Source organism: Electrophorus electricus, chromosome 13 (genome assembly GCF_013358815.1).
Source record: "Electrophorus electricus isolate fEleEle1 chromosome 13, fEleEle1.pri, whole genome shotgun sequence".
Classification (NCBI taxonomy): Eukaryota; Metazoa; Chordata; class Actinopteri; order Gymnotiformes; family Gymnotidae; genus Electrophorus; species Electrophorus electricus.
Genome location: NC_049547.1, coordinates 12148071 through 12172344, shown reverse-complemented (window position 1 = coordinate 12172344; position 24274 = coordinate 12148071). Strand labels below are relative to the sequence as shown.

The 24274-nt window shown below is 44.4% G+C and overlaps 1 protein-coding gene across 1 annotated transcript in view; it reads right to left on the bottom strand.

The window, feature by feature from the left end:
- Positions 1-1830: 1830 nt before the first annotated feature.
- Positions 1831-24274, bottom strand: part of stxbp6 (syntaxin binding protein 6 (amisyn)) — a 47986-nt gene continuing 25542 nt past the window's right edge. The window contains exons 3-6 of the mRNA XM_027002415.2: positions 14073-14203; positions 13668-13833; positions 8979-9136; positions 1831-5906 (exon numbers count right to left, since the gene is read on the bottom strand). Of these exons, the coding sequence (XP_026858216.2) occupies positions 5883-5906; positions 8979-9136; positions 13668-13833; positions 14073-14203 (479 nt within the window). The 3' untranslated portion in view covers positions 1831-5882. The remainder of the gene's footprint in view (positions 5907-8978; positions 9137-13667; positions 13834-14072; positions 14204-24274) is intronic.

Genomic DNA, 24274 nt, shown 5'->3' with positions numbered 1-24274 from the left:
CCAGTGCTTGTGGGTTTGTTTTTCTTTTTTTGTTTTTTTTTTAACACAACGGGTAAAAGGGCAATGCTACAGAGGGGACTCAAGCAGGAAGCCGGGGGGGAAGCTTCCGAAGCAAGGGCCAATTTCAGATGCGCTAAAATATTCATCATCCTGCCAAACGGTGTGGAGGAGGAGCAATAGTCACAGGCTGGATTAATCACCTCAGGGCAGCGCCCATCGCAGCCACGGCGCCCAGACAGAGGCAGAGGTGAAGGGTCGGGGCGCAGAGCTGCTACCTGTAATCATTGATGTAGCACGAGAGGAGGCATGAGGAGCAGGGGAGAGTGAAAGAGGGAGACTGCATTCAGTGGGATGGCTCTCCAAGCCCCTGGGGTTGAAGGAGACACTTCTCTACACATGGCATATTTATGAACACAGCCTACAGGAAGAGGGGGGAAATGCACTGGTACATGGGAGACACACACACACACACACACACACACACACACACACACACACTATTCCACCTTCCATTATATTACACCAAGACATGCATTGTCACTCAAATCTGTCCTCTTCTAAAGATATGTGCCCGCAGATGTGAAAGTGCACATGCACCGATCTGTGATTTGAATGCTGCCACCACAGCAGTACGATAGCTTGTATGACTGCAGCACTGGGTTTTACGTAACCAGGGCCAAAATGAGAATGGTATTTGGCTAGAATTGGAACGGCTGGAGCATCACCACAGTCATGCGAGCGGATGAACAATGCTGGGACCATGAACAAGCTCCTTCCAAAAATAATGATTTATTTAGCCCAGCATTCTGCTTTGCTGTTTAAAAAGACTGCAGACCCAGGAGTGCCCTCGTTCACTTCACGAGTAGGAGAGCTGCCATAGCTACCTGGAACTCTGGCTCCTCCTAGTGGTGGCCTGTAGTCTGAACACAGCAGCACTGCTGGTCACGCCCCATATGCTAACCAGCCTGGAGGCAGGTGTTATGTTTTGTAAAAACTATATACACACACTGCAGTGATTATTTTAAGACCATACAGCACTGCACATGGTGGGGGTAGAGATATATTGAGAGAGAGAACACACGAGAGCACACAATATGCTGGTCTTGCTACATGATGACTTATGATACAACACTGCCATGGCTGAGCTGTTTTATTATGCACTTAGTTACCCACCTGAGTGGTGCAAGACCATAGATTTCACCATCATTAGCGTCCATACTCCCCCACTCAGCGCTGTCAAGCCATCCGAGCCTTTAATTACTGCATTAAACTGCTACGACAGTAGCACAGCTGCACTGCTGGACAGCCACATAAGCGCTGTCCCATCTGCTAGAGCTGCCATAGCTACCTGGAACTCTGGCTCCTCCTAGTGGTGGCCTGTAGTCTGAACACAGCAGCACTGCTGGTCACGCCCCATAAGCTAACCAGCCTGGAGGCAGGTGTTATGTTTTGTAAACTGCTACGACAGTAGCACAGCTGCACTGCTGGACAGCCACATAAGCGCTGTCCCATCTGCTAGAGCTGCCCAAGGCTTCATGAGATGAGTGACACCGCACTTCACCGCTTTACAGAAAGGCTGCAAGTGGATTCTGTGTATGTTTGATATTGTGCAGGAAAAAAAAACAACACATTACAACATATTTGAGGCACCTACGCGCACTGAAGGCTTAATCGTGCACTTGTAGAAGCATGACCAAGCCCAAACGCATGAGGTCATTTAAGCATCGCCACCACAAGCCAAAAAGAACTGCTAATCTATTTTATAGATTACATGTAAAGTCATATTAAAAATCTGCTGATTTGCATGTAATTGAAACAATAAGAGAAGAGTGTTACTCAGAACATTTATTCAGAGGAAAACTTCCATAGAGCGTACAGCAGCACAAAACACATAGACCACCCTGGCACACGCATGACATATGATCATCATATACTGCTCCTGCAGGAAATCAACCAGTAAAGAGTGTGGACACTTTCATTAGAGGATGTCCCCCTGTGGTTTACTGTGACCCTTGAATGAGATCATTTTACACATTAAACCTGTAACAGAATTTCAAAAGGAAACTGTTCTGTCAGAAACAAGGTGTGTGTTTCACTTGTTAATAGGAAGCTTTGGAATTTTTATTTATTGTGTGTGATGGAGTCTTTGGCAAATCTTTCCAGAGTACACATTACCAGGAAGAAACTCCTCATGGAAGAATCATACATTAGACAACACACATGTACTCAAAATCAAATAGTATGGGTTGACGTACACACATCTACAACTGTGTGTTATCATGAGACTACACAAAAGATCGCCTTGGAATGTATGGAGGGCATGTTTTCTGCAAGAGAGGAGTGCATTGTGGGAACGTGTCTGCCTAGTCTCAGCACCATTCATACATATAATAAACCAAATATTTACAATTTACTAAACTCAATAGGAAAATCACACGAAAGTCATGTGACCACAATTACAGTATGAATTGTCTTGGTGCTACATTGGAACAAAAACAATGTACAGGCCCTTTACATTGGAACAAAAACAGTATGAACATGACAATCCTTTGTGTGTGCAACTGATGTCTCAAAAGTGTTTTAGACAAATTTACAACAACCCATGAGTGTAATAACAAATGAAACGGAAGAGAGGCTCTGTACACAAAAAGGGCTTTCCAACTTGTAGCATTGACAGAACAATTGTTTAAGGTGTCTGGTAAGTTTCAGTTAAATGATGGGAAGGTGAGTGGAATGAATAACAAAACTATACTCAGAAGACATGTAGTCCCAGACCACACTGATATTCGTGGAATTCCAGGCAGTTAGCACAGTGCCAGCATCCCAGTGAAACTAAGTGTTAGGGTTATAACTAGTGTCTAAGTACTTCATCATTCTTTTATATAACTGGTAGGAGTTCTGAATTATTAGTGTAAAGTGGCAGTTTTTTAATAAAACAAAAAAACAAAAAACAAACCATTAAAAAAAAAAGAAAGACAAAAAACGTCACTGAGAAGAAACAGACAACACACAGCAACACAGAAGCAGCGTGGGGTTGCTGTCCCTGATCGCCTTTAAAGTCCACTAGTGTTAAATAACGTAAACTGTATTACAGCAACAACCACTGAAGCCAATACTGCAACACCGTTATGCCCGGAATACACAGAACTGCACACCAGGGGTTCTGTTCTCCTGCCTCTGACCACATTCTACCAGGAGAGGCAGATTTACAGAGAACTAAAAACGAATTAAGGCTACACACACCTTAGTGTAATCAGGTGTGTGTGCACTACGAAACGTAAACGGGGGCAGGGCACTCTGTACCATGAGAAATTTATTCACAAATTAGACAGCCTTATAATACTACATTTAGCAATCTACCGTCATAGGATACGGTAACTTGCTAATTTGATTAAAAAGCAAACTATGTTAAGAAATAAAACCTCATGTATAAAATATATTTTTAATTGGGAGGGATTCAATGGGGGTAGAATTAAAATTTTAGATAGATTTTTGAATATACAACATTATACACAATTCATTTATGAATAAAAACAAATTGTCACTAAGATTGTATAAATGTATTAAAAGAAATAAAATATATTTGTTAGTTTTCAAAAGTAGTGCCTTTGTCAATAAAGTCACCTAGTCTCAAAAACTGTGCCTGATAAACTAAAGCATCTAAAGTAAGAAACTTTCGGTCAGAAAAAATAGTGCATGTAATTGAATAAATTACTAAAATCATCTTCACTTGTTTTTTCAATTATCTTCAGTTGCACTGTGAAGGTGTGTGGATTCTACCTTAACACTGCCGTTAAGATGACCCGTGACGAACGGCTACAGTAGGTCTAAAAACACCTAGATTAGCTATAGAGGCAGACTTTACACATCTATTCAAACTGAAAGCTCAGAGCAAGTGTGGTAAGAGCTCACGTACAGCTTGATAATGCAAGCGAGTTGCATCAGAGGGGCGAAAGCGAGAAACTGATGTGCTAGAGCCTCCTGGTGTTGAAACTGTGGAATTACTAATAAACATACAAAGTAGTTGATTTCAGAGCCACTGAACATTGAAATATATCATCATTATCCAAACAATACAATTTATGAAGTTAAAAAACTATTGTAATTGTTAATTAGATTTATAAACTAAGTCCTGGTAGACAAAGTCTATATATTGAACAGTTAACGGAACTATAAAATGAGTCCCAAATGCAACTACATAAGGTAAGAAAAGAATTTACAACAAAATCTGATGCCACAGGAGGAAATACGGAGGCAATGTCGCTAAACTTTGACAAAATTATGGTATAGGTTAGGTAATAATGTACAACGGTATTTTACACTTTTATTAACATAAACACCACCTCAAAAAGTGGTTCTAACCTTTTTTTCTAAAGAAAATAGGGATTGGTGATGCTCAAGCTAAAGATGCCAGTGCCTCGCAACCGCATGTTGAAGTTAGGGAAGAAAACCGAATAAACCAGGCCAGCACGCCGGGCGTCTGCGGTTAAATACTTCGAGGAGACCCATTAAACACAGTACAGCTACAGGTATGAAGAACCACAAGCAAGGGCAAAACCAAGATGGGTCACATTTAAAAATAAAAGTCTTCATAAAATGCTCATTGTAAGTGTTTGACCAAAAATTACAAAAAAAAATAAAAAAAATAAGAAAAACAAAATGTTAACATTCTACTCATTCAATAAAATCATGGGACACGTACTGTTACTGAATTAAAAATAGCAAATATTGGTAAAATACCATTTATGATGGCAGTATAAACAAATGTTAGTTTAGAAGTAACATGTTAAATACTAAAGTAACCTGTGATATTGAATACATATTCCTGATAAATATTTACACACATTATACCTAACTGTTTTGAAGTACATTATGAACAATGAGAACCTATGCTTTAAAAAGGTATAGCAAGCAACATTTTCATAGTTTGCTAAGAAGAAAGTTACCTCAACTATTTAACCAAGACATCATACAAAACAATACGAGCCTGATCTAATACCATTTTTCTTTAATCATCTTCATAAAGCTTAAAATGGCACATTCTGCTCATGGCTCGTTCCTTAAAAACAAGAACCAATTAAAATAGCCAAACCTAAATGTTCTCTACTGATGTTTCACTTATTTTCTAACAAAAGTAATTGCCTCTATACTGCTCGTCTTTGAGAGATTTGCAAATTTCATAGACTAAATACCCAACTGCATAACTTGATTAATATTTTAATTTCACTTCGAATATAATTCTGACTACATTTAAAGATGTAACTCTAAAGTTGTGAAAATATATGAAAAGATCAAAAAAATTTTTTTTTTTAAATACCAGTATCTGATTCCATCAAATCCTCTCAGAATACAGCATATTCATCATATATCCAAAAAGTTTGTCAGGGGGAAAAACTATAGAGTCGATGTCCTTCAAGCAGTGATACTGCCAAATCACTTTAAAATAAATGTCAGCCCTCTCTAAAAATGGAAGCATCCAATAGCCATTGTTGGCTTTGAAATGTATTACACCGCTATTGTGAGATGTATTAGGAATACAGGGATGCAATAAAACCTTTAGGCCAAAGCTAACGGTATTTTGTTTTGTCCTTGTTACAATGTTAACTGATCAGAATGCAACACAAATTATTATCAGAATTAACCATCATCTCTACATGAACCAGGAAAAATGAAATGCCCTAAAGCTGGTTCTTCTCACAGTCGGAGGGCCAGAGCCATCCCATACATCAGTTTCAACTCCCCTTCAGGAATACTCAGGAAGATGTTAAATAAAACTCTCATAATTCTAATATTTTGAAATCGTTTGTTTCAAAGAACAGCACGTAGACAAAAATCCATCCACCATATAGGAGCCAGCGATCCTTGGCAGAACTGTGCGTAGTTTAACACTTGTGCTTCATGGCCAGCTGTAAAGAAAGACAGAGACAGAATGAGGGGGGTCAGAGGTCACTCAGAAATTCAGACTGCAGTAACTGCGTAGAGAAATAAATGACCTCCCAGCCCACGCATACTTGCACAAATAGAATAGTTTTTATTGCCAAGTGGATATGCACCGTCAATCAGCACCAGATTGTGTATTTCGAGAGATTATTATAGTTCTAAAAAATGCTGTTAGGATGAACAGTCATGTTTCAACAGTTCAGAAGCAGAAAGAAATGTGTTTCAACATTCTAGTATACTGTATTTACCAAACGTTCTAGCAGTATGGATGGGATTATGTATACTGTATTTACCAAACGTTCTAGCAGTATGGATGGGATTATGTATACTGTATTTACCAAACGTTCTAGCAGTATGGATGGGATTATGTATACTGTATTTACCAAACGTTCTAGCAGTATGGATGGGATTATGTATACTGTATTTACCAAACGTTCTAGCAGTATGGACGGGATTATGTATACTGTATTTACCAAACGTTCTAGCAGTATGGATGGGATTATGTATACTGTATTTACCAAACGTTCTAGCAGTATGGATGGGATTATGTATACTGTATTTACCAAACGTTCTAGCAGTATGGACGGGATTATGTATACTGTATTTACCAAACGTTCTAGCAGTATGGATGGGATTATGTATACTGTATTTACCAAATCCTTTCCAAAAGCCCCAATGCACCCCACCACCCTCCCTCTCAAGTGAGCCTTACTCATCTGTGGATTCATTAATTACATTAATGCAAGACCTAATGGGCCCAGTGGGAAGCTCATTAGGAAAAGGGCAGAAACACCAATCTTATTCACAGCTGCACAGACAGCACTCTCAAACTAGTCTTGCGCACACTGTCCATATGGGGGCAGCAAAGCAGCATGTAGACAGAGACACACAGTCACTGCATTCAACTGGACAAGACTGGGACAGCAGATACAAGGTAGCAGAAGAGTTCTGAAACAGCAGTTGAACTAGACTAAGGACTACTAAATGCATTTTTTTCTGATTGCTTATTCAAACTATTAAAGTCCAATTTATTGAGCATGATGGAAGTGAAAAACACAAACACTTCCTAAAAAGATCACTCAGTGACTGGCAACTTTAGTATGGTTAGGTTCAGTTCAATTTAGTGAAATTAAAATATCTTTGCAGAAAAAAAAAAAAGGCAAAAAAAAAATTTAAAAAAAAAAGAAGAAGAAGAAGCAGCAGCAAGCTAAGCAGGTGGTGAATCCGGATCAAAGCGGGAGAAGAGAACCCCGGGGAGCGAGTGTTCTCAAAGTAGCTTCATGGGCCTAAAGCAATCGTCATCATGCCTGCCTTTTCATCTGCATTTGGCTGGGGCCATAGCTGGGGAGAGGAGGTGCAGGGGAGCACACTGCTACCCCAGCCCCTTACCCCGCTGCTGCTACCCCAGCCCCTTACCCTCCTGCTGCTACCCCAGCCCCTTACCCCGCTGCTGCTACCCCAGCCCCTTACCCTCCTGCTGCTACCCCAGCCCCTTACCCCGCTGCTGCTACCCCAGCCCCTTACCCTCCTGCTGCTACCCCAGCCCCTTACCCCGCTGCTGCTACCCCAGCCCCTTACCCTCCTGCTGCTACCCCAGCCCCTTACCCCGCTGCTGCTACCCCAGCCCCTTACCCCGCTGCTGCTAGCCCAGCCCCTTACCCCGCTGCTGCTACCCCAGCCCCTTACCCCGCTGCTGCTACCCCAGCCCCTTACCCTCCTGCTGCTACCCCAGCCCCTTACCCCGCTGCTGCTACCCCAGCCCCTTACCCCGCTGCTGCTAGCCCAGCCCCTTACCCCGCTGCTGCTAGCCCAGCCCCTTACCCCGCTGCTGCTAGCCCAGCCCCTTACCCTCCCGCTGCTGCTAGCCCAGCCCCTTACCCTCCCGCTGCTGCTAGCCCAGCCCCTTACCCCGCTGCTGCTACCCCAGCCCCTTACCCCGCTGCTGCTACCCCAGCCCCTTACCCTCCTGCTGCTACCCCAGCCCCTTACCCCGCTGCTGCTAGCCCAGCCCCTTACCCTCCTGCTGCTACCCCAGCCCCTTACCCCGCTGCTGCTACCCCAGCCCCTTACCCCGCTGCTGCTACCCCAGCCCCTTACCCCGCTGCTGCTACCCCAGCCCCTTACCCCGCTGCTGCTAGCCCAGCCCCTTACCCTCCTGCTGCTAGCCCAGCCCCTTACCCTCCTGCTGCTACCCCAGCCCCTTACCCCGCTGCTGCTACCCCAGCCCCTTACCCCGCTGCTGCTACCCCAGCCCCTTACCCCGCTGCTGCTACCCCAGCCCCTTACCCCGCTGCTGCTACCCCAGCCCCTTACCCCGCTGCTGCTACCCAAGCCCCTTACCCCGCTGCTGCTACCCAAGCCCCTTACCCCGCTGCTGCTACCCCAGCCCCTTACCCCGCTGCTGCTACCCCAGCCCCTTACCCTCCTGCTGCTACCCCAGCCCCTTACCCCGCTGCTGCTACCCCAGCCCCTTACCCCGCTGCTGCTACCCCAGCCCCTTACCCCGCTGCTGCGCGTCCCTTACACCCATTTTGCTTCTTTTTTTCCCCCTCCAATCTCTCTTTAAATGTGCCCACTTTTCATAAAATGCATAAAACATGAAGAGATTGTAATTAGCTTCCCCCCTTGGCAAGAAGTCCAGGCAGGGACAGACCACCTCTAACAGAAGCCCAAAGGCAAGGGCGGAATGTTATTAGAAATAGTAAACAGATGAAACATGCATTGACAACGATGGTGGGGTTTGTGGTGGTGGGGCATTTAATGTCATTAGATATACAAAACCAAATTAAGCTAATGCGCTTTCGCAGATATGCAATTAGCATGGATGGGTGCGCTTCAACGGGAGAGATTTGCGACATGGGAGGGCTTTTAAAACAAACACTGAACTCCGCACGTGCAGCAAGCAAACGCCAGGGAGCTCTGAGCATTTAACGAAGCTTCCGCAAGGGAAGAGAGCGGCCACGGAAGAGCCGGGTGCATTGAAGGAGCGGCGTGAGGCGGCGTGGAACGCGGGAGCAGGCTGGAGCTGAGCACGCTACCTTGTGTGCCGTGTCGGCGAACTGCTGGGCACTGTTCATCAGGTCTCCGGTCCTCTCTTCCACGCGGCCCAGCCTCTCCCCGCGCTCGTTAAGAGCCTGGCTGGCCTTCTGCACGGCGCTGGTCACGCTGTCCGCCGCAGAGTGCAGGATGCTGTTACCTGCGCACACGCACGCGCACGGCATAAAAGTTTACAATCGTTTACATATAGTTGTTTAAAGAGCACACTAAAGACAACTCGTTTTTACAGTGACTGGGCAACAGTGAAAACCAGCTGATATTCATTCAATTTAAATAAGGTTTGTTTAGGTTTATGGACAACAAGCAGGTCATCTGCTCCAGAATCAGCCCAAATCCCACATTTCACTTGCTGCCCCAAAGGCTTAAACACTTAGACATTTATGACGCTGGAACAAAATGTGCCAGATCCAAGCATGTCGCTACAGCTGAGGCAAATTGGGGAACAAAAAGAAAGTTTGGACTGATGCCAAGGAACGATGTGTGCTTTAGTCCCATTATTTCCAGCTTTCCCCCCCCCCCCTCAGACGGAGCAGGGTTCACCACAGCAATAAGCTTCTAGAATAGGGGGAGGGAGAAACCCGCTCTTCCACCGACACCATCCAGCCCTGCTGAAGTATCCACGACAAGCTATATAATTTGGGCTGCTTTCAGGGGTGCCAACAACCAAGTGCTAACAGCAAAGCCCAGGGAAGAGAGTGGAGCCCAACCGCATTCCTGTCACTTCACAGAGCTGCAGCTAGAGCGCTCTAATCCACTCCCTTATGTGAGGGTGAAGGTGGTGTGCTTTGCAGAAACACTCTTGCATTGTTTTGGTTTTTTTAGATACTCCCTCCACTGGTGACACTTGGTGCACCCTGCTCCACCCTTCCTAAAAAAAAATGAATAAATAAATGCACAAAGCCTCCTTCTGCTCTGGTCAAAGTTCAAAACAAATGGATCCTCAGAGGAGCAGCATGCAAAAACCGGAACGCTCTGTGAGAACAATAGATAAGGCTGTGGAAACAAAAGGTGGCTTCAGATGACACGCGAGAACAATGTGATCCTCTCACAAGGCCGGGCAAGGACCGGGGCCGAGAGCTGTAAATACAAGGCTTTCATTTAGCTGGAGAGTTGGAAACATGAGCCCCTCCTTTAACCCCCTCGCACAGGAGCAGTACAGGCCACAGGAGGGAAGGCCCGATGCACAATTCAATTATCCGTTTTTAGTCAAACAGCAGCAATACATAAGCTGAACTTTATCCAGTGGTCCACATATCTTCCCGTAATGCAGGAAGAACGTTTCATAAGCTCTGAGGGAAGCAGACAAGTGCGGAGTGTGTAGGTGCCACCATGCGTAGAAGCAGAGGCGTCGCCACAGCGGGAGAAAGGGAGGGGTTGTACCGACTACATCACCTCCAAACAAAGTTCCCTTTAGTAAAGTCAAAGCAACGGGCCCTCAGCTCCAGGTCAGAAGGCTTTGAGTCAGTGCTCTGATTGTGGGGAGAGTAACTGATGTGCTGCAGGCTAGTCTGTGTGCCTCCTCAGTGAAAAGCCCAGGCCCGGAAGAGGGAAGCGCGTACTATGAAAGGCTCGTACCTCTGCTTTCAAACATGCCATTAAATCAAAGAAAAATCAAGTCTCTATGAAACCTCTGCGAGAAAAAGAAAACCAAGTGTCAGGCTGCTGGAGATCCTAAATGACGGGCTTCATAGCGAAATGCTTGGACGCCCACTCAGGTGATCCATGCTGGGCCACGGGTCAGATCAGGCAGCCCTTTTGCGCGTCACCTGACTGGCCTGACATCAGCAGCCTCTCGGGCAGAAGGCGTCTTTCTGGCAGCAGACACGGTTCAGGCTTCTGGCCCGCAAAAGGCTGCTTCTAATCCCCCCTTCCATACATGTTGCCAAACACGTGCCAACTCCCACTGTGTCGCAGGCCCTGAGATGGCTCTGGAGCCGGGCGGGGACCTTGTGGGGCCAAGCTTCTCCTGCGAGTAATATAATTAAGGGCCAGGCAGGCTGGAGGCTGCTGGATAATGGGACTCAAAGGGCCTTTATGAAGGTGCCGACAGCCGGACTTGCTGGGAGAGTGAAACAATGCAATGTTAAAGATTTTGCCCATTTTGGCGAACAAAACAGCCACATTGACTCATCTCCCAAGTGCACGGAAGCCTGCTGTCCAAATAAAACGCAGCCATTCATTCAAAGGCGGAAATATCTCAGGAAAAGTCACTTTGCAAATATACCCTAAATATACCCCAAGTACAACTGAGGGTAAAAGTTGGCATGTGCTTGAATTAAGAGACATTCGCTATGCTAATACTGATTTATCGCATTCAACCAAAGTTTCTTGGGATGGCTCCAACTGTAGAATTTGCCCGGTCCCCTATGCTCTTCACACAGTGTGTCCAGCAAACTGCTGCTACTGCTCAGAGCTCCAGGAGTGATGCATCTTGGGATCCCTCCCTATATCCATGCAACACGAGTGAGCACGGGTGACGGAGGTAACAAAAAGCACATCAAAGGCGTGTTGTTGTTTTTTTGGTCCTTATGTTCCAGAGTGAACCCAAAAAATAAGAGAGATAACAGAAATTTTATGGCAGTTGAACAACAGCTTGGACAAAACGAAAAGAAAATCTGGAAAGCGTGGCTGGGGCCCAGTAACGGAGGCCACTGCGTCGAGAGGATGATGCACCCTAGGCATGTGCCCCATCCCCCACGCAGGAGCAGCTCCACTCAGCCGGCTGTGGAGAAAGGGGAGTGGCTCTCACAGCTCGATACGCAGACTAGCCGGCCAAACCTTCCAGTGCCCTGCCTCTCCTCTCTCCGCTTAATCCAGGCAAACCCTGTTATGATCTGACCCAAGAAGCCTGCTGCTTCCAACCTTTCCCTTCTGTTTTTCAGTGCAGACAGAAGCTTTTTTTAAATCTGGAACTTAAAGGGAAGGAAAATCCTTGTGCCAAGTAACAAAACTAGAACTTAGCCCAATATAAAAACACACCTGATGTAGCCCAATATTACAGCCGACTGAACTCATCAGCAGAATAGCCAGTCTTTTGTGAACAAATTGGGTGTGTGACAGCAGTACCACAAAAAGTGGAAACAAGAGGGTTCTGATGAGGTTTGGGAAGTTCTGGAACAGGAAGTGAGGCGGTATGTTAGGACGGCTCTCTGACAGGGCCATCAGACCCTTGATTGGTGCTTGTTACATCCGTAACGCTGGCCCAGTCGAGCATGGTGACACACGTAGGACTCTCCCGACCTGATGACATATGGATCTCGAAGTTGCAAGACTACATTCCTCCTCACTAGACTGCTCCTCTGCGGAGGATTTTACGGCCTGTAACTACAGATCCAAATACATCGACAACTCTTGCTTTAATGCACAGTGCAAGTGTGAGGGTGTGTAATTTTAAGGTTATAACTGGGAGGAGCTAAAATGTTATCCATGTCTGGCTGTAGTCATGAGTTACATACAAGTGATTCTCAGTTATAGGTGAAGAGAGACCTATAAAATTCAAACAAGGCTCAAGGCATTGCTTTCCCATACTAAACGTATATCTGTTTATGTCCTATTACTGACTGCATTCTTGCTTTTTCTGGTTAGCTATAGGCAGCAGTATACATGGTCTCACCCGATCGTATTAGTCCTGGAGGGTCAAGTCTTACAAAACACAACTGATTTAATGAGCACGAGTCTGCCAGCCATGACGCATCTCTCATTTCATCCGTCTTCACTACATTAGAAAGAGTTATACATACACATAGCCACTTTATTCAAGGTCGTTACTACAAGCTCCAGAGGATGTCTGCAGACATGTCCCCCACAGTTATTGTCCCACACCTGAGCAGCTTCATGATATTTGTTTTGCACTGGTGTGAGACTTAGACTGTAAGGGACAGAGCGGTTCTTCCGTCGTGAGTGCCTCTGAGTCTAAATTCCTTTTTTTTCCCTGCCTCTCATGTCTGAATGAGTCTCAGCACAGCATATTGAGCCATTGAAACTCAGACTGGAAAGCCAGGCAGCTCCATTGATGTCAGCTGAATTTAAATAGCATCGTGTGCACGCGTGTGTGTGTGTGTGTGTGTGTGTGTGTGTGTGTGTCCAACCCAGCTTGGAGTGCTTCCTCCACAGAGCACCTGCCCGACACTGCTACCCACACTAATCCATGTTAGCCTCTCGGCACACCAGACCTTCACCAGAGGGCGAAGGAATGAGAGCCAAAATTTCTGAGCTGTGCTTTATAGAGTAGGAGGGAGCTTACTGGAGCATTAGCATCGGGAAAGGGGAGAGAGGGCAATGAGTAGCAGGATCAGCGGCAGCAGCATCTTCGGCAGGCGCCTCAAAGCACACGGAATAACCCCCAACGCACCTGCGGAAGCTCAAATAAGAGGCTGGTCGCGTGACTTTTTAAAAAAAAGTTGCATTTAAATGCACAGTTTCTGTGATTACACTGATTAAAAAGGACTGAAAAGAAGATTTTAAATCCTACTGCACTGGGCACCATATTTCAAATTTGTCAAAAGTATCCCCACGAATCAGGAGTGCAAACATCCTGTTCCAAACACTGTGGACCAAAATTTGAGAAGCTTGGGACAAAATGTCTTCCTGCAGACACAGCAGTGTAAGGCAGCAGGTCAGTGAGGGTTCACAGCTGAGGCTAGTATAGGCATTAGGGGCAGTCCACTCACCTCCCAGCAGTTTGGACTGGCAGTTGACGAACTCGGGCTTCCTGTCGGCACTATAGCGCTGGCAGGTGTGGTGCAGGACCTGAACGAACATGCACTTGTCCCCAGCTGAACTGGCCACCCACTGGTCGAAGGCGTTCTCGAACATCAGGTCAAACTCCGGGCCGTCCTGTGTCACGAGAGGCAGAGAGCAAGGCGAGGTGGTGGAAAAGCAAGCAGTGGGCAAACAAAAAGTGAAAACGTCGTCAAGGAGTGAATTGCGTCATTCCCTTATAAAGGGCAAGAAGAGGGGATAGAGGTTTCTAGATGAGACAGACAGGTGGGTACAAAAGGGAGAGACAGCAAGCAGCCCACCATCACCCTCCTCGCTCTGCGGGGCCACAGTCTGTCGGGGTCCCCATGACTCACCCTGTTGGGGTCGATGCCATTGACCTGCCTCAGCTGGTCGAGGGTCCACTGGGATCTCCGGATAAAGGAGGAAGAGCCCTCGAACTGCTTTACTTTCGTGATGGAGACCTGTGTCGGCTTCCTGTTAGTGACTGGAATAAGAGAATGGAGAAAACAGGAAGTTACTCTCTCGGTCTTGGAATAAGCCCACATAAAACTGAGGCGCATTAGCTGAACGCTAAGATGGGTTCTCCTCAGGGACGCGGATTCAGTGCACTGTGTAGGCGTCAGAACAACAGTGGAAAGAATGGCACTTGAGTTCTTCCTTTTCAGGAGGAGGCAGTACACAGCCATTCTGTACCAGCCCTGGTTTACATACGGAATTTGGCGCATGGAAAATAAATGTCAAGAAAACGTGCGAAGCCAAGTTCACACAAAATGATATTCAATGCAGGCTCAGACAAATTTTCAAGATCTGTGACAAAACTCATAGCTCAAAGTCAAATAAGTGGTGAGAACTCAAGATGCATGTTATGAGCAAGAATTTAGGTCATAGTAAGTGCGCTGATATTTTCAAGCAAGTGTTAAATTCTTCTTAAAATCTTAAACTGGTTTTACAAATGTGCAATTTTCATGGCAATTATGCTATCACAGTTGACAATCTCAAATCGTGAATGCTGCTTGCTTAGCATCTTAGCAAATACTACTTTCATGAACATGTCTGGGAAGTCATCCACTAAAGCACAAAGATGGAAAAAAAAAGGTTGAATGCTTTTGCAGAAAAACTAAATTTCAGACAAAATAATTACAATTAGCCTTACTGTCCCTTTCAAGCATGTATGCGCAATATGCATTATGTCAGTAAAAGGAGTCTAATGAAGATAAGGAGGGCAGTTTTAGGTTGGGTAAATTAACAATAACATGATGTCTAGAAATAATTAACTATACAATCCAATATATATTTACAAAGTGACAAATATGAAATATTTAAATGTTTTTAAAGTGAGCTTGATATCTGGGTTCTATTTCTAACTGCTCAGTACAAGTTCAGAAATCCAGATTTACTTAACTATTCAGAAATGTGCAGTAAACATTCTGCGAACAATGACAGTTTTATTACCCTTGAAGTGCACCCATTTCTAAGAAGAAGTCATGTGTTTTTCAGTATTATTCCATGTACAAAAGACAACCCTTGCATGGCGCATGAAAAACCACCTACACATTCTCTACATGTACAGGGACCTACAGGGAACAGCTGTTAACTCAACACACTAGTTACACCCATAACACATCTAGCATGTCTCTCTTCAGGTTACATGTCCTTCTGACCCAAGGCCAGTCATCTACTAGGACACTGCGTAGTTCTTTTCCTCCCTTACATCACCTGAAATTCCAGAGCTCTGCACAGACTAAATCAAATCCATGGTTTTCTGCATCAACGTGCATGTGGCTTTGGCGTGGGGACCAGGCCAACCATAATACAGGCCGACGCATTCCTCACTGCTTTTTCTCAGTCTCGCGCACTAGTGCACGATTATACAGATGCAGGCTCGCCGACACATGCATTCACTCATGCACACTAATAGACGCATGCATCGTCTCCCTCATACTCACTCACACCCAAGCTTAGTCTCACTTTCTCTGGGCATCCCTCATCAGCAGGTCATCTCCCCTCCTGCACCCCAGTTCCACCTTCAAACTGCCATCTGGACGAGCAGTGTTATTTACCATTACCAAAGCCTTGAGGGCTTTTGGGAATCCAGAGAGCCAAGCCCTCCCTCAGCCTACACAATCAGCTCCAGACATCAGATGTATATGAAACATTGGACTGTCGTTACACAGTGGTTACATGCATGTACACACACACACACACACACACACACACACACACACACACACATCTGGAGATTGCATTAGGCTCTGGGCACCCCAACAAACATTCCTATATACTGAAAAGCTCTCAGAGAAAGACTTAACTTGCAATACCATGATTAACATATGGTACTCACAGCCTTCATGAGAACTGATTTGCTTTTAGAATAAAAGCGCCGAAGCAGCAGAGGACGACACAAGAACTCCAAACTCCCATGAAGTATTGTGGCGCATGAACCAGGAAGGCACAGCTTACGTCAAACCATTCAAATACAAAATCAACCACGTTAATCAGAGCAACAAAGAAGAAGAGAGTGACATGATGAGTCCATGCCTTAGTGGACTAGTGACTGGGTGAACGAGCATGCTCCAAACCGAAGCTTACCACCAACTCCGGTGAGGGGGTCTGAGGGAGACGAAACAGGGCCTAGTGGCTGCATTACTCGGCACACCTGGGCACTCTGTGAACAGCCTCACTGCAGGGGAGGGCGCAGGGGAAGGAGGAGAGTTTCCTTTATGAAAATGGAAACAGTTCTTGCGATTTGGATACCATGCCGGGGACTTGAACAAAAATGAAGGGTGTGACCTGTGTATGGATCAGAAAATGGAGACAGCCTCTACTGAGGGTGCCAATGCACACCTAAAGCACAGCAAGGAGTTCGGCTCCTCCGTTTAACATCAAAACAAAAACAAACAAAAACAAGAAATAAATAAATAAATAAAGGAACTGAATCAAAATATGGTGCACATGGGCCAGGCACTGCGGATACTGTGGATTTCACTTTCTGGCAAGCTTCAGCCACTATGACTGGCGTGCTCGTCACTGCCATATTCCACAGCTTTGCTGGTAATCGCAGAATTTGCGGCCAGCTCAGTTTCAAAACATTGGGCGGGATGCCTGTATTCAAAATGACTGTTACACAACGTCCAAATAACACGAGGGAGGGTCGAAAACATCTTTTAATATGCATGGGAGACTTGACGCCTTTGTTTTAATTTGGAACAATATTTCATGAACGCCGGAGTCGTCTTCTCCATGAGCTCACCACAGAGCACTCTCTCACAAGCACTTAATCCACTCGAGCACGCAGCGTTCTCCTTCCAAGGCCCCCATGGCTCTTTATTTATACCCGTCATTGTGTCGCATGTTTTCTCCCCAGAGGGCCCACCACACCTCGCCTGAACGTTTGCTGGGTGGCGCTGGCAGGGCTGCAGCGTGCACAACACAGTCAGGAAAACAAAGAAATCCCTCCATGAGATTTCCAGCAGCAACAGCACATCACAACACGCACTACAACAACAGAAGTGCGGGGACTGAAGCCAAGGGGGAGGAGGCGTGAAGGGGAGGGGAGCCCAGGAGAGCACAAAGCTGGGTTTGACTGTCACCAGAGGGGCCACCCGTGAGCGTGGGACATGGGGACAGCAAAATGTTCTTCATGAGCTCCTGCAGCGCCGAATGCTGCAGCCCAGTGCGTCTCTCACACGCTGCAGGAAAGCGCTGGACTTCACTAGCGGCTCTCCTGCAGCAACAATCCGCTCCTCGACTGGTCACGCCCGGAAGAACAGGCTTGGCAGCCACACCATCCGAATTACATTACAAACCAATCGGACAGCACGAGCAGCTCATGCAACAAACCCAATATAATACATGCAATAACATAATACACCAAGGGAAAACAAAGATTTGATTTCATTAATTGAAAACCCTTTTTTAAATAGCACCTTAGTAAAGCAACAGTAACCCAACATGGGCATAACTTACACACAGCTCAAAAAAAAGGTCACCACCTGAATTTAACTAAGCAAATAGGTAAGAGCTTCTCATTGGATAATTACTAGGCTGGCAACAAGTTATTTAACCCTAACTGATGCAGTGAGTAGCTTCCATTTGTTAAACCACCATGTGGAAACATCCTGTGGTCGTGGAAAAGATGTTAATCTGTTTCAGAAGGGTCAAATTATTGACATATATCAAGCAGAGAAAACATCTAAGGAGATTGCTGAAACTATTAAAATCAGGTTAAGAACTGTCCAACGCATTATTAAAAAGTGGAAGGACAGTGGGGAAACATCATCTTCGAGGAAGGAATGCGGTCAGAAAAAAAAATCTTGAATGATCGTGATCAGCGATCAATTAAACGTGTGGTGAAATCAAATCGTAGAAAAACAACAGCAGAACTCAGAATAGTGATATAACAGCAGAATAGTGAAAGTAAGAGCATTTCCACATGCACAATGCGAAGGGAACTCAAGGGATTGGGACTAAACAGCTGTGTAGCCTTAAGAAAACCACTCGTCAGTGAAGCTAACCATCAAAAATGGCTTCAATTTGCTAGGGAGCATAAAGATTGGACTCTGGAGCAATGGAAGAAGATCATGTGGGCTGATGAGTCCAGATTTACCCTGTTCCAGAGTGATGGGCGCATCAGGGTAAGAAGAGAGGCGGCTGAAGTGATACACCCATCATGCCTAGTGCCTACCATACAAGCCTGTGGGGGCAGTGCTATGATCTGTGGTTGCTGCAGTTGGTCAGGTCTAGGTTCAGCAACGTTATGTGCCCAAAGAATGAGGTCAGCTGACTACTACCCAAATATACTGAACAACCAGTTTATTCCATCAATGGATTTTTTCTAACTTGATGGCACGGGCATATTCCAAGATGATAATGCCAGGATTCATCGGGTTCAAATTGTGAAAGAGTGGTACAGGGAGCATGAGACATCATTTTCACACATGGATTGGCCACCACAGAGTCCAGACCTGAACCCCATTGAGAATCTTTCGGATGTTCTAGAGAAGACTTTGCGCAGTGGTCCAAATCTCCCATCATCAATACAAGATCTTGGGGGTACAATTAATGCAACTCTGGACAGAAATAAATGTTGAGACATTGCAGAGGCTTGTGGAAACGATGCCACAGCGAATGCGTGCCGTAATCAAAGCTAAAGGCGGTCCAACGAAATCGTAGAGTGAGATTTTTTTTTGGCCAGGCAGTGTGTGTGTGATAGATTATATTTAATAAATAAATAAATAAATAAATACATAAATAAATAAATAAATACATACATAAATAATCAAACTCTCTCTCAAATGTTCTTAGTGCTCATAAGCATTCATAAACCATTAGATTTGTTGTTATAATCAGTAGTATAATGATAATAAATAATTATTACTCAAAGATAGAAACAAAAAAAACCCTAGGATATATATATATTAATATATTAATATATTAATATATATATATATATATATATATATTAATATTACAGACATATACATATATACACACAAACAATTCTTTCAGCACTTTCCAGAGTTCTCCTTTAGATACTTTCTTTTAATACTGCATACAAATTTCCTGTATTTTCTGGCAGTATTCTAATAGAGAGACTGTACACACACACACACACACACACACACACTGCATCAGCCAACAGCTGCAGAAACTCCCTCAGCACAGCCTCTGTGTAGATCACAGATAACCTGCTCCTGTGTGTAGATCACAGGTAACTCGCTCCTACTGAGGAGCAGAGGCCTGGGGGCTCGCCTATCTACTTAACAGGGCAGCGCACGGTACCTTTGCCCGGCGACAGATGAAAGACTTTCGACAGGAAGAGCACCACGTCTCGGGGGCTTGGTGGCATAAACCTCAAAGGCAAGGAACAACTAGAGGTTACTATAGCAATCCCAGAAGCACTGCACAGGGGCAGCTGTTTAGGAGCTGCTGCCTGAGCTTGTCCGATACACTCACCCACCCACCCACACGATTTGGAATACTCTGTAGTCCCTGTCCTGTCCTTCTGAACAGTCCTCCTGGCCACCTCAGGATTGCCATGCTGAAGACCTTCACTACAAACTGTTAATGCAGTTCATACTCCTGCAAGGGCATGGACATGAACATACCTCTGAGAAGGTGCACGGAACAAGCCAGCATATTAGTCAGACCAGAACAGAGAGGCAGTTTAGAAGAAGTTATATGCAAGCCCACAACTTTCCACTTGGCACACTTTCCACTTGCTGCACTAGGAACACCTTCCAGACACATTTTACTCTGGCCTTTAGAAAGAATTATTTTTGTAGGTGGTCAGTTCAATTTCCAGCAGCAAGGACAAGAATAGGCACCTTTGAGTTTTTGGAATGACAAGTGCCCACCATTTGAATTCAAATCATCATCATCATCATCATCATCTGAATTTGCTTTTGGAGGTTTTGAGCATTTGTTACGGCACTTAAAAGTGGTCTAAATGTAGTTGTCTAAAGCATGGGTCGTTGTTTTACTGTACTGTACTCTGAAAAGAGCTCAGAAAGGAGTTGTTTACTGTATTTATATTAAGAACTCTAAACATACATTCAAGTCAACGTGAGAATCATAAATGTTTGGATTTAGTGCGACATGTGGAGCAGAATGTCCCGTAGTTTTTGGGTGCAAAACAAGGAGTTTTATTAAAAAAAAACAAAACTCTTGCTTCATTTGAACTCGCTCATCCATTTCTTACTGCTGAATCGCAGGCCAAAAAAGTTCAAATCTCCTGAAGCTCTACTATACCCACCCTTTTAGACTTCCCATTTACACAGTACACCTCTTTCCATTGTTCAGATAGAATGAAAAAAGGTTCAGAGATTGAACCTTTTAAATTGTTGGATTGAGCCTAGCCTGAAGATTCTCTCTCGCCTGAAAATCTTGTTTCAATTATACCAGTACATGCCACTTCTCCTTTAAAGTACATGTAAAGGTAGAGACACAATGAAACAAGAAACGGGTACTGAAAAATATATTTACATTACTGAAGGTCAAAACTGTAAAGCTCAATATCTTAAAACCATAGAGAAAGTCTGATCACCAGCATGGCTTGAGATGGAGATCTGCATTCCTATGGGACTCCGTGGGATTCCCAGGATTGAGCAGGACCAAATTTCAAATGACATGCACCATAGCGGGAGGTTAACCAATCCAGTCTGGATGAGAACAGGACAAAACATACATGCTGAAAAATACCTCAATTTAATAAGTAGCCTGAATAAAACTTTAAAAGTCATCACTTTTAATTAGCATGTATAAACAGGGACAACAATAAATGCATTCTAAATAGTGGCAAAGCAACCAATCACATGAACAGCATTACTGTGCTATAGAAAAGGCAGGGCCTTATAGGGTCAGTTGGCCTCGCGTGGAAAGTGCACTAAAGAAAGGCAAATGCACCACAATTAAGCCAAATAAAGGCACGTCTGACATACGACAGTCATTTTCAGTTGTAACTAATACACATGGAAATCAGCTCCCATTTGCTTGCTGTGATAAGTCCAAAAGAAAGAGTAGCCACAAATCGAGTACCTGTTTAAAGTGTCATGTTCTCCGTTAGAAAGGGGGAAAAACAATTATCATTCACCCCCAAATTGTCATTTATATATAAAAAGAGATGAATGATTTAAAGAAGAAAACAAAAAATTGCTGAATTCATTAAAAAAAAGTGTTTTGAATATGGACATACAACCATTCAGCATTCAGGATTTATTTGGGGATTTTTTTTATTTATTTATAGAGACTATTCACTTCCATGGACATTTTAAAGTTGGCTGTAGCAATGTAGTCTTAATAAATATTCAGTATTTTATTTCTTGATATGCATTTACTAAGAATAAACATATTTAGCAATAAAATTAAATTTGTTTGATGTCTGCTGTTATAGGAGAAAATAATTAATTTGTGAACAGAGTGTGTCAAATACCGGAGGTCATTTCCCCTCATATGGTACTGTGGGCGTGTGTGAGTGAAGCAAGGAGTGAGTGAGTGTGGGTGGGAGCAGGCCGCAAGGCCAGCAGGACAGGTGAAAATGTGGTTGATATTTTGGCGGGAGCAGGCAAGAGTGGGATGAATAGTAGCAGGAGATAACGGGAGTGGGATTTTTTTATTTTTTTTAATCTGTTCCACACAGACCTTTAGCTGGAATAGCAGCCCAAGCCTGAATAATAGAACCCAAGGGAAATAAAACACAAACTAATAGCATGCAAGGAAATACACCCAAATAATATGTTTCTTTGAAATAAATGTCAAACACCAACTGAACAATTAAGGTCAGTACAAGAGACCAAGTAAATTTCCAAGTGGACAGATTTAGACAAATTGTGATCATTAGTATTAGAAGCAGCACAAACTGAGGAGGACTCATCCGTGCAAAGAGCTGAGTCACTCCCCTCTTTCGACAGTGAGGTTTGATTGTAGGATTTTGTGCAAAAACTCAACAAGAATTTCCTAGAATATTGTTTCATTTGGAGAGTAATAGGACTGCTGAAAACCAAACACTTTTTCTAAAAGACTATTTAGAAGACTACAAGGTTAGGTGAATGTTCTTAAAATAGTTTTTTTTTTTCTTTTTTAAATCTAGAGGCTTCAAAAAAAGTACTCTTTTACAGCATAAAGACCTCTGTTACAAGGAAAAATCATTGTCTAGTGCCTCCAACAACCTTAGAGCAGTGGACAGTTTAAAAATACAATACAGAATCTGACGGCGTAATCTGCTAGTATACTCATCCACCAGGCCTTAGCCTGCTGCTGCCACCCAGTGAGTCTGAGCAAAGACGAGATCAGTGCAAACCCCTCGACCAGGACACAAGGAGGCAGATAGGAGGGTTATGGGAAACAGCTCATTGGTCACGGCACCAAACCATCAGCGTCCGTGTGCAGCTGAAGAACACCGTGTCTCCTCCACCGGGGCGAAGCCATTTCCGTGGAGGGGGGAGTTACATGGCCAGGTTAAAGGGCACGCATCTGTCCCTGTGAAGCACCCCCCACCTACCGAGCTGAGGGGTCTGCATGCTCATGCGAGGCTCCTATTGTAGCCTAGGAATTTAAAAATAAACCTTTTTTTTAAATAAAGCTTTAATTACAAGCACCATAGCATGACCAGTCACAGACTCTCCCCAGCTGGCAAGACGAGTACACCATGACGAGCAGAACCCGGGCTGAGTCACACCATGATGAGCAGAACCCGGGCTGATTCACAAGCTTACATGCCACAGCAGGACAGAGGGCTTCAAGGAGCAGATTACACGTCTGCTACTTTTCCCAGTTATTTCTGAGTGTCCACAGCCAGCTTATAAATCTTGTTTGATTTGAGCTCTCAAACAGTATTTTCACATTTCAAAAGGTCTCTTCTTTATGAAATGCTAACGAAGTGACAGAGGCAGACCAAGTCCTGCTTTGTCTCACTGAGAATGACCTAGTCAATGAGACACATCTTGAACTGCTTGATGTATGAAACATTATGCTTGATCAATTCAGCACCAGTGTTTGAGTTGGACCAGACAAAAACTTCACTAACAGGAAAAAGTTCAGTGACAGTTTGACATCTTTGCCGCTAGAGAAAGAAGATAATGGCCTGCTCTGTGCTATAGCCAACTCACATGTAGCAACCCATATCTCCCACCATTCTGTCCTGCACCGCAAGCCTTCTGTGTCATTAAAGCCTCATGAAAAGATGTTTACCAAAACCAAGCTAATGGCGTCAAGGAATGCACAATCACACAGATGAGAGCAGAGCCATCAGTTAACATTAAAACTTGTTAAGTTATGCATAATTATACTTAAATGTCCAAACTGAGGTAACAAAGCAATTAGGCACTCTAAAGAGATCAGGTCTTTAATAGAGTCAATCCTTCCATACCTGGTGGGGGTCTCCCCCATCACAACTTTCCTCAAGGTCACAGTTTCCTCAATGCCGTCTCACTGCATCATGAACTGCTGGAAAGAGCTTTAAAAAATTTTTAAAAAAAAAAACAAAAAAAAAACCTTCCTGCCTTCATGTCTGACAACTCAGGGAGAACCTTTATCCGCAGACATTAAAGGAAGAGCGCGAGCTGCGGATAACGGGTGACCTCTGCAGAAACACTGCTACAAAACACTCCAGCTGGACCCAGGGAGTCGGCAACTCCAAGCTACAGACGTCTGGGTAGAACACAAAAAGACCAGGGTAAACACTTGGATTAAAGGCAGATCAGCAGTCTCTCACATCACATTAAGAATAGTCAAACAGCCCTGCTGAAGCTGTGCAGAACGCACACGTACTCACGCCTAAGGCAACACCTTACTCCTGGCTGTCAGGATGAGCTTGATGAGGCATGGGCAATAAACAGAACACTTTCTACAGACCTGCAAAATGCAGCTATTACCCAGCTGTCCACCTGTGCCCATATCAGAGAGACACAGGCAGAAAGGTGAAAATCACACTGTCAAAATTATACTGTCAAACAGTTAAGAATATTGACAAGTGTAATACTTAGGCCCGCTTTGCATGTCAGTACAGCATCAGATCACACTGCATAAAAGCTTTTCTCAGACTCCTCAAAAGATGTGG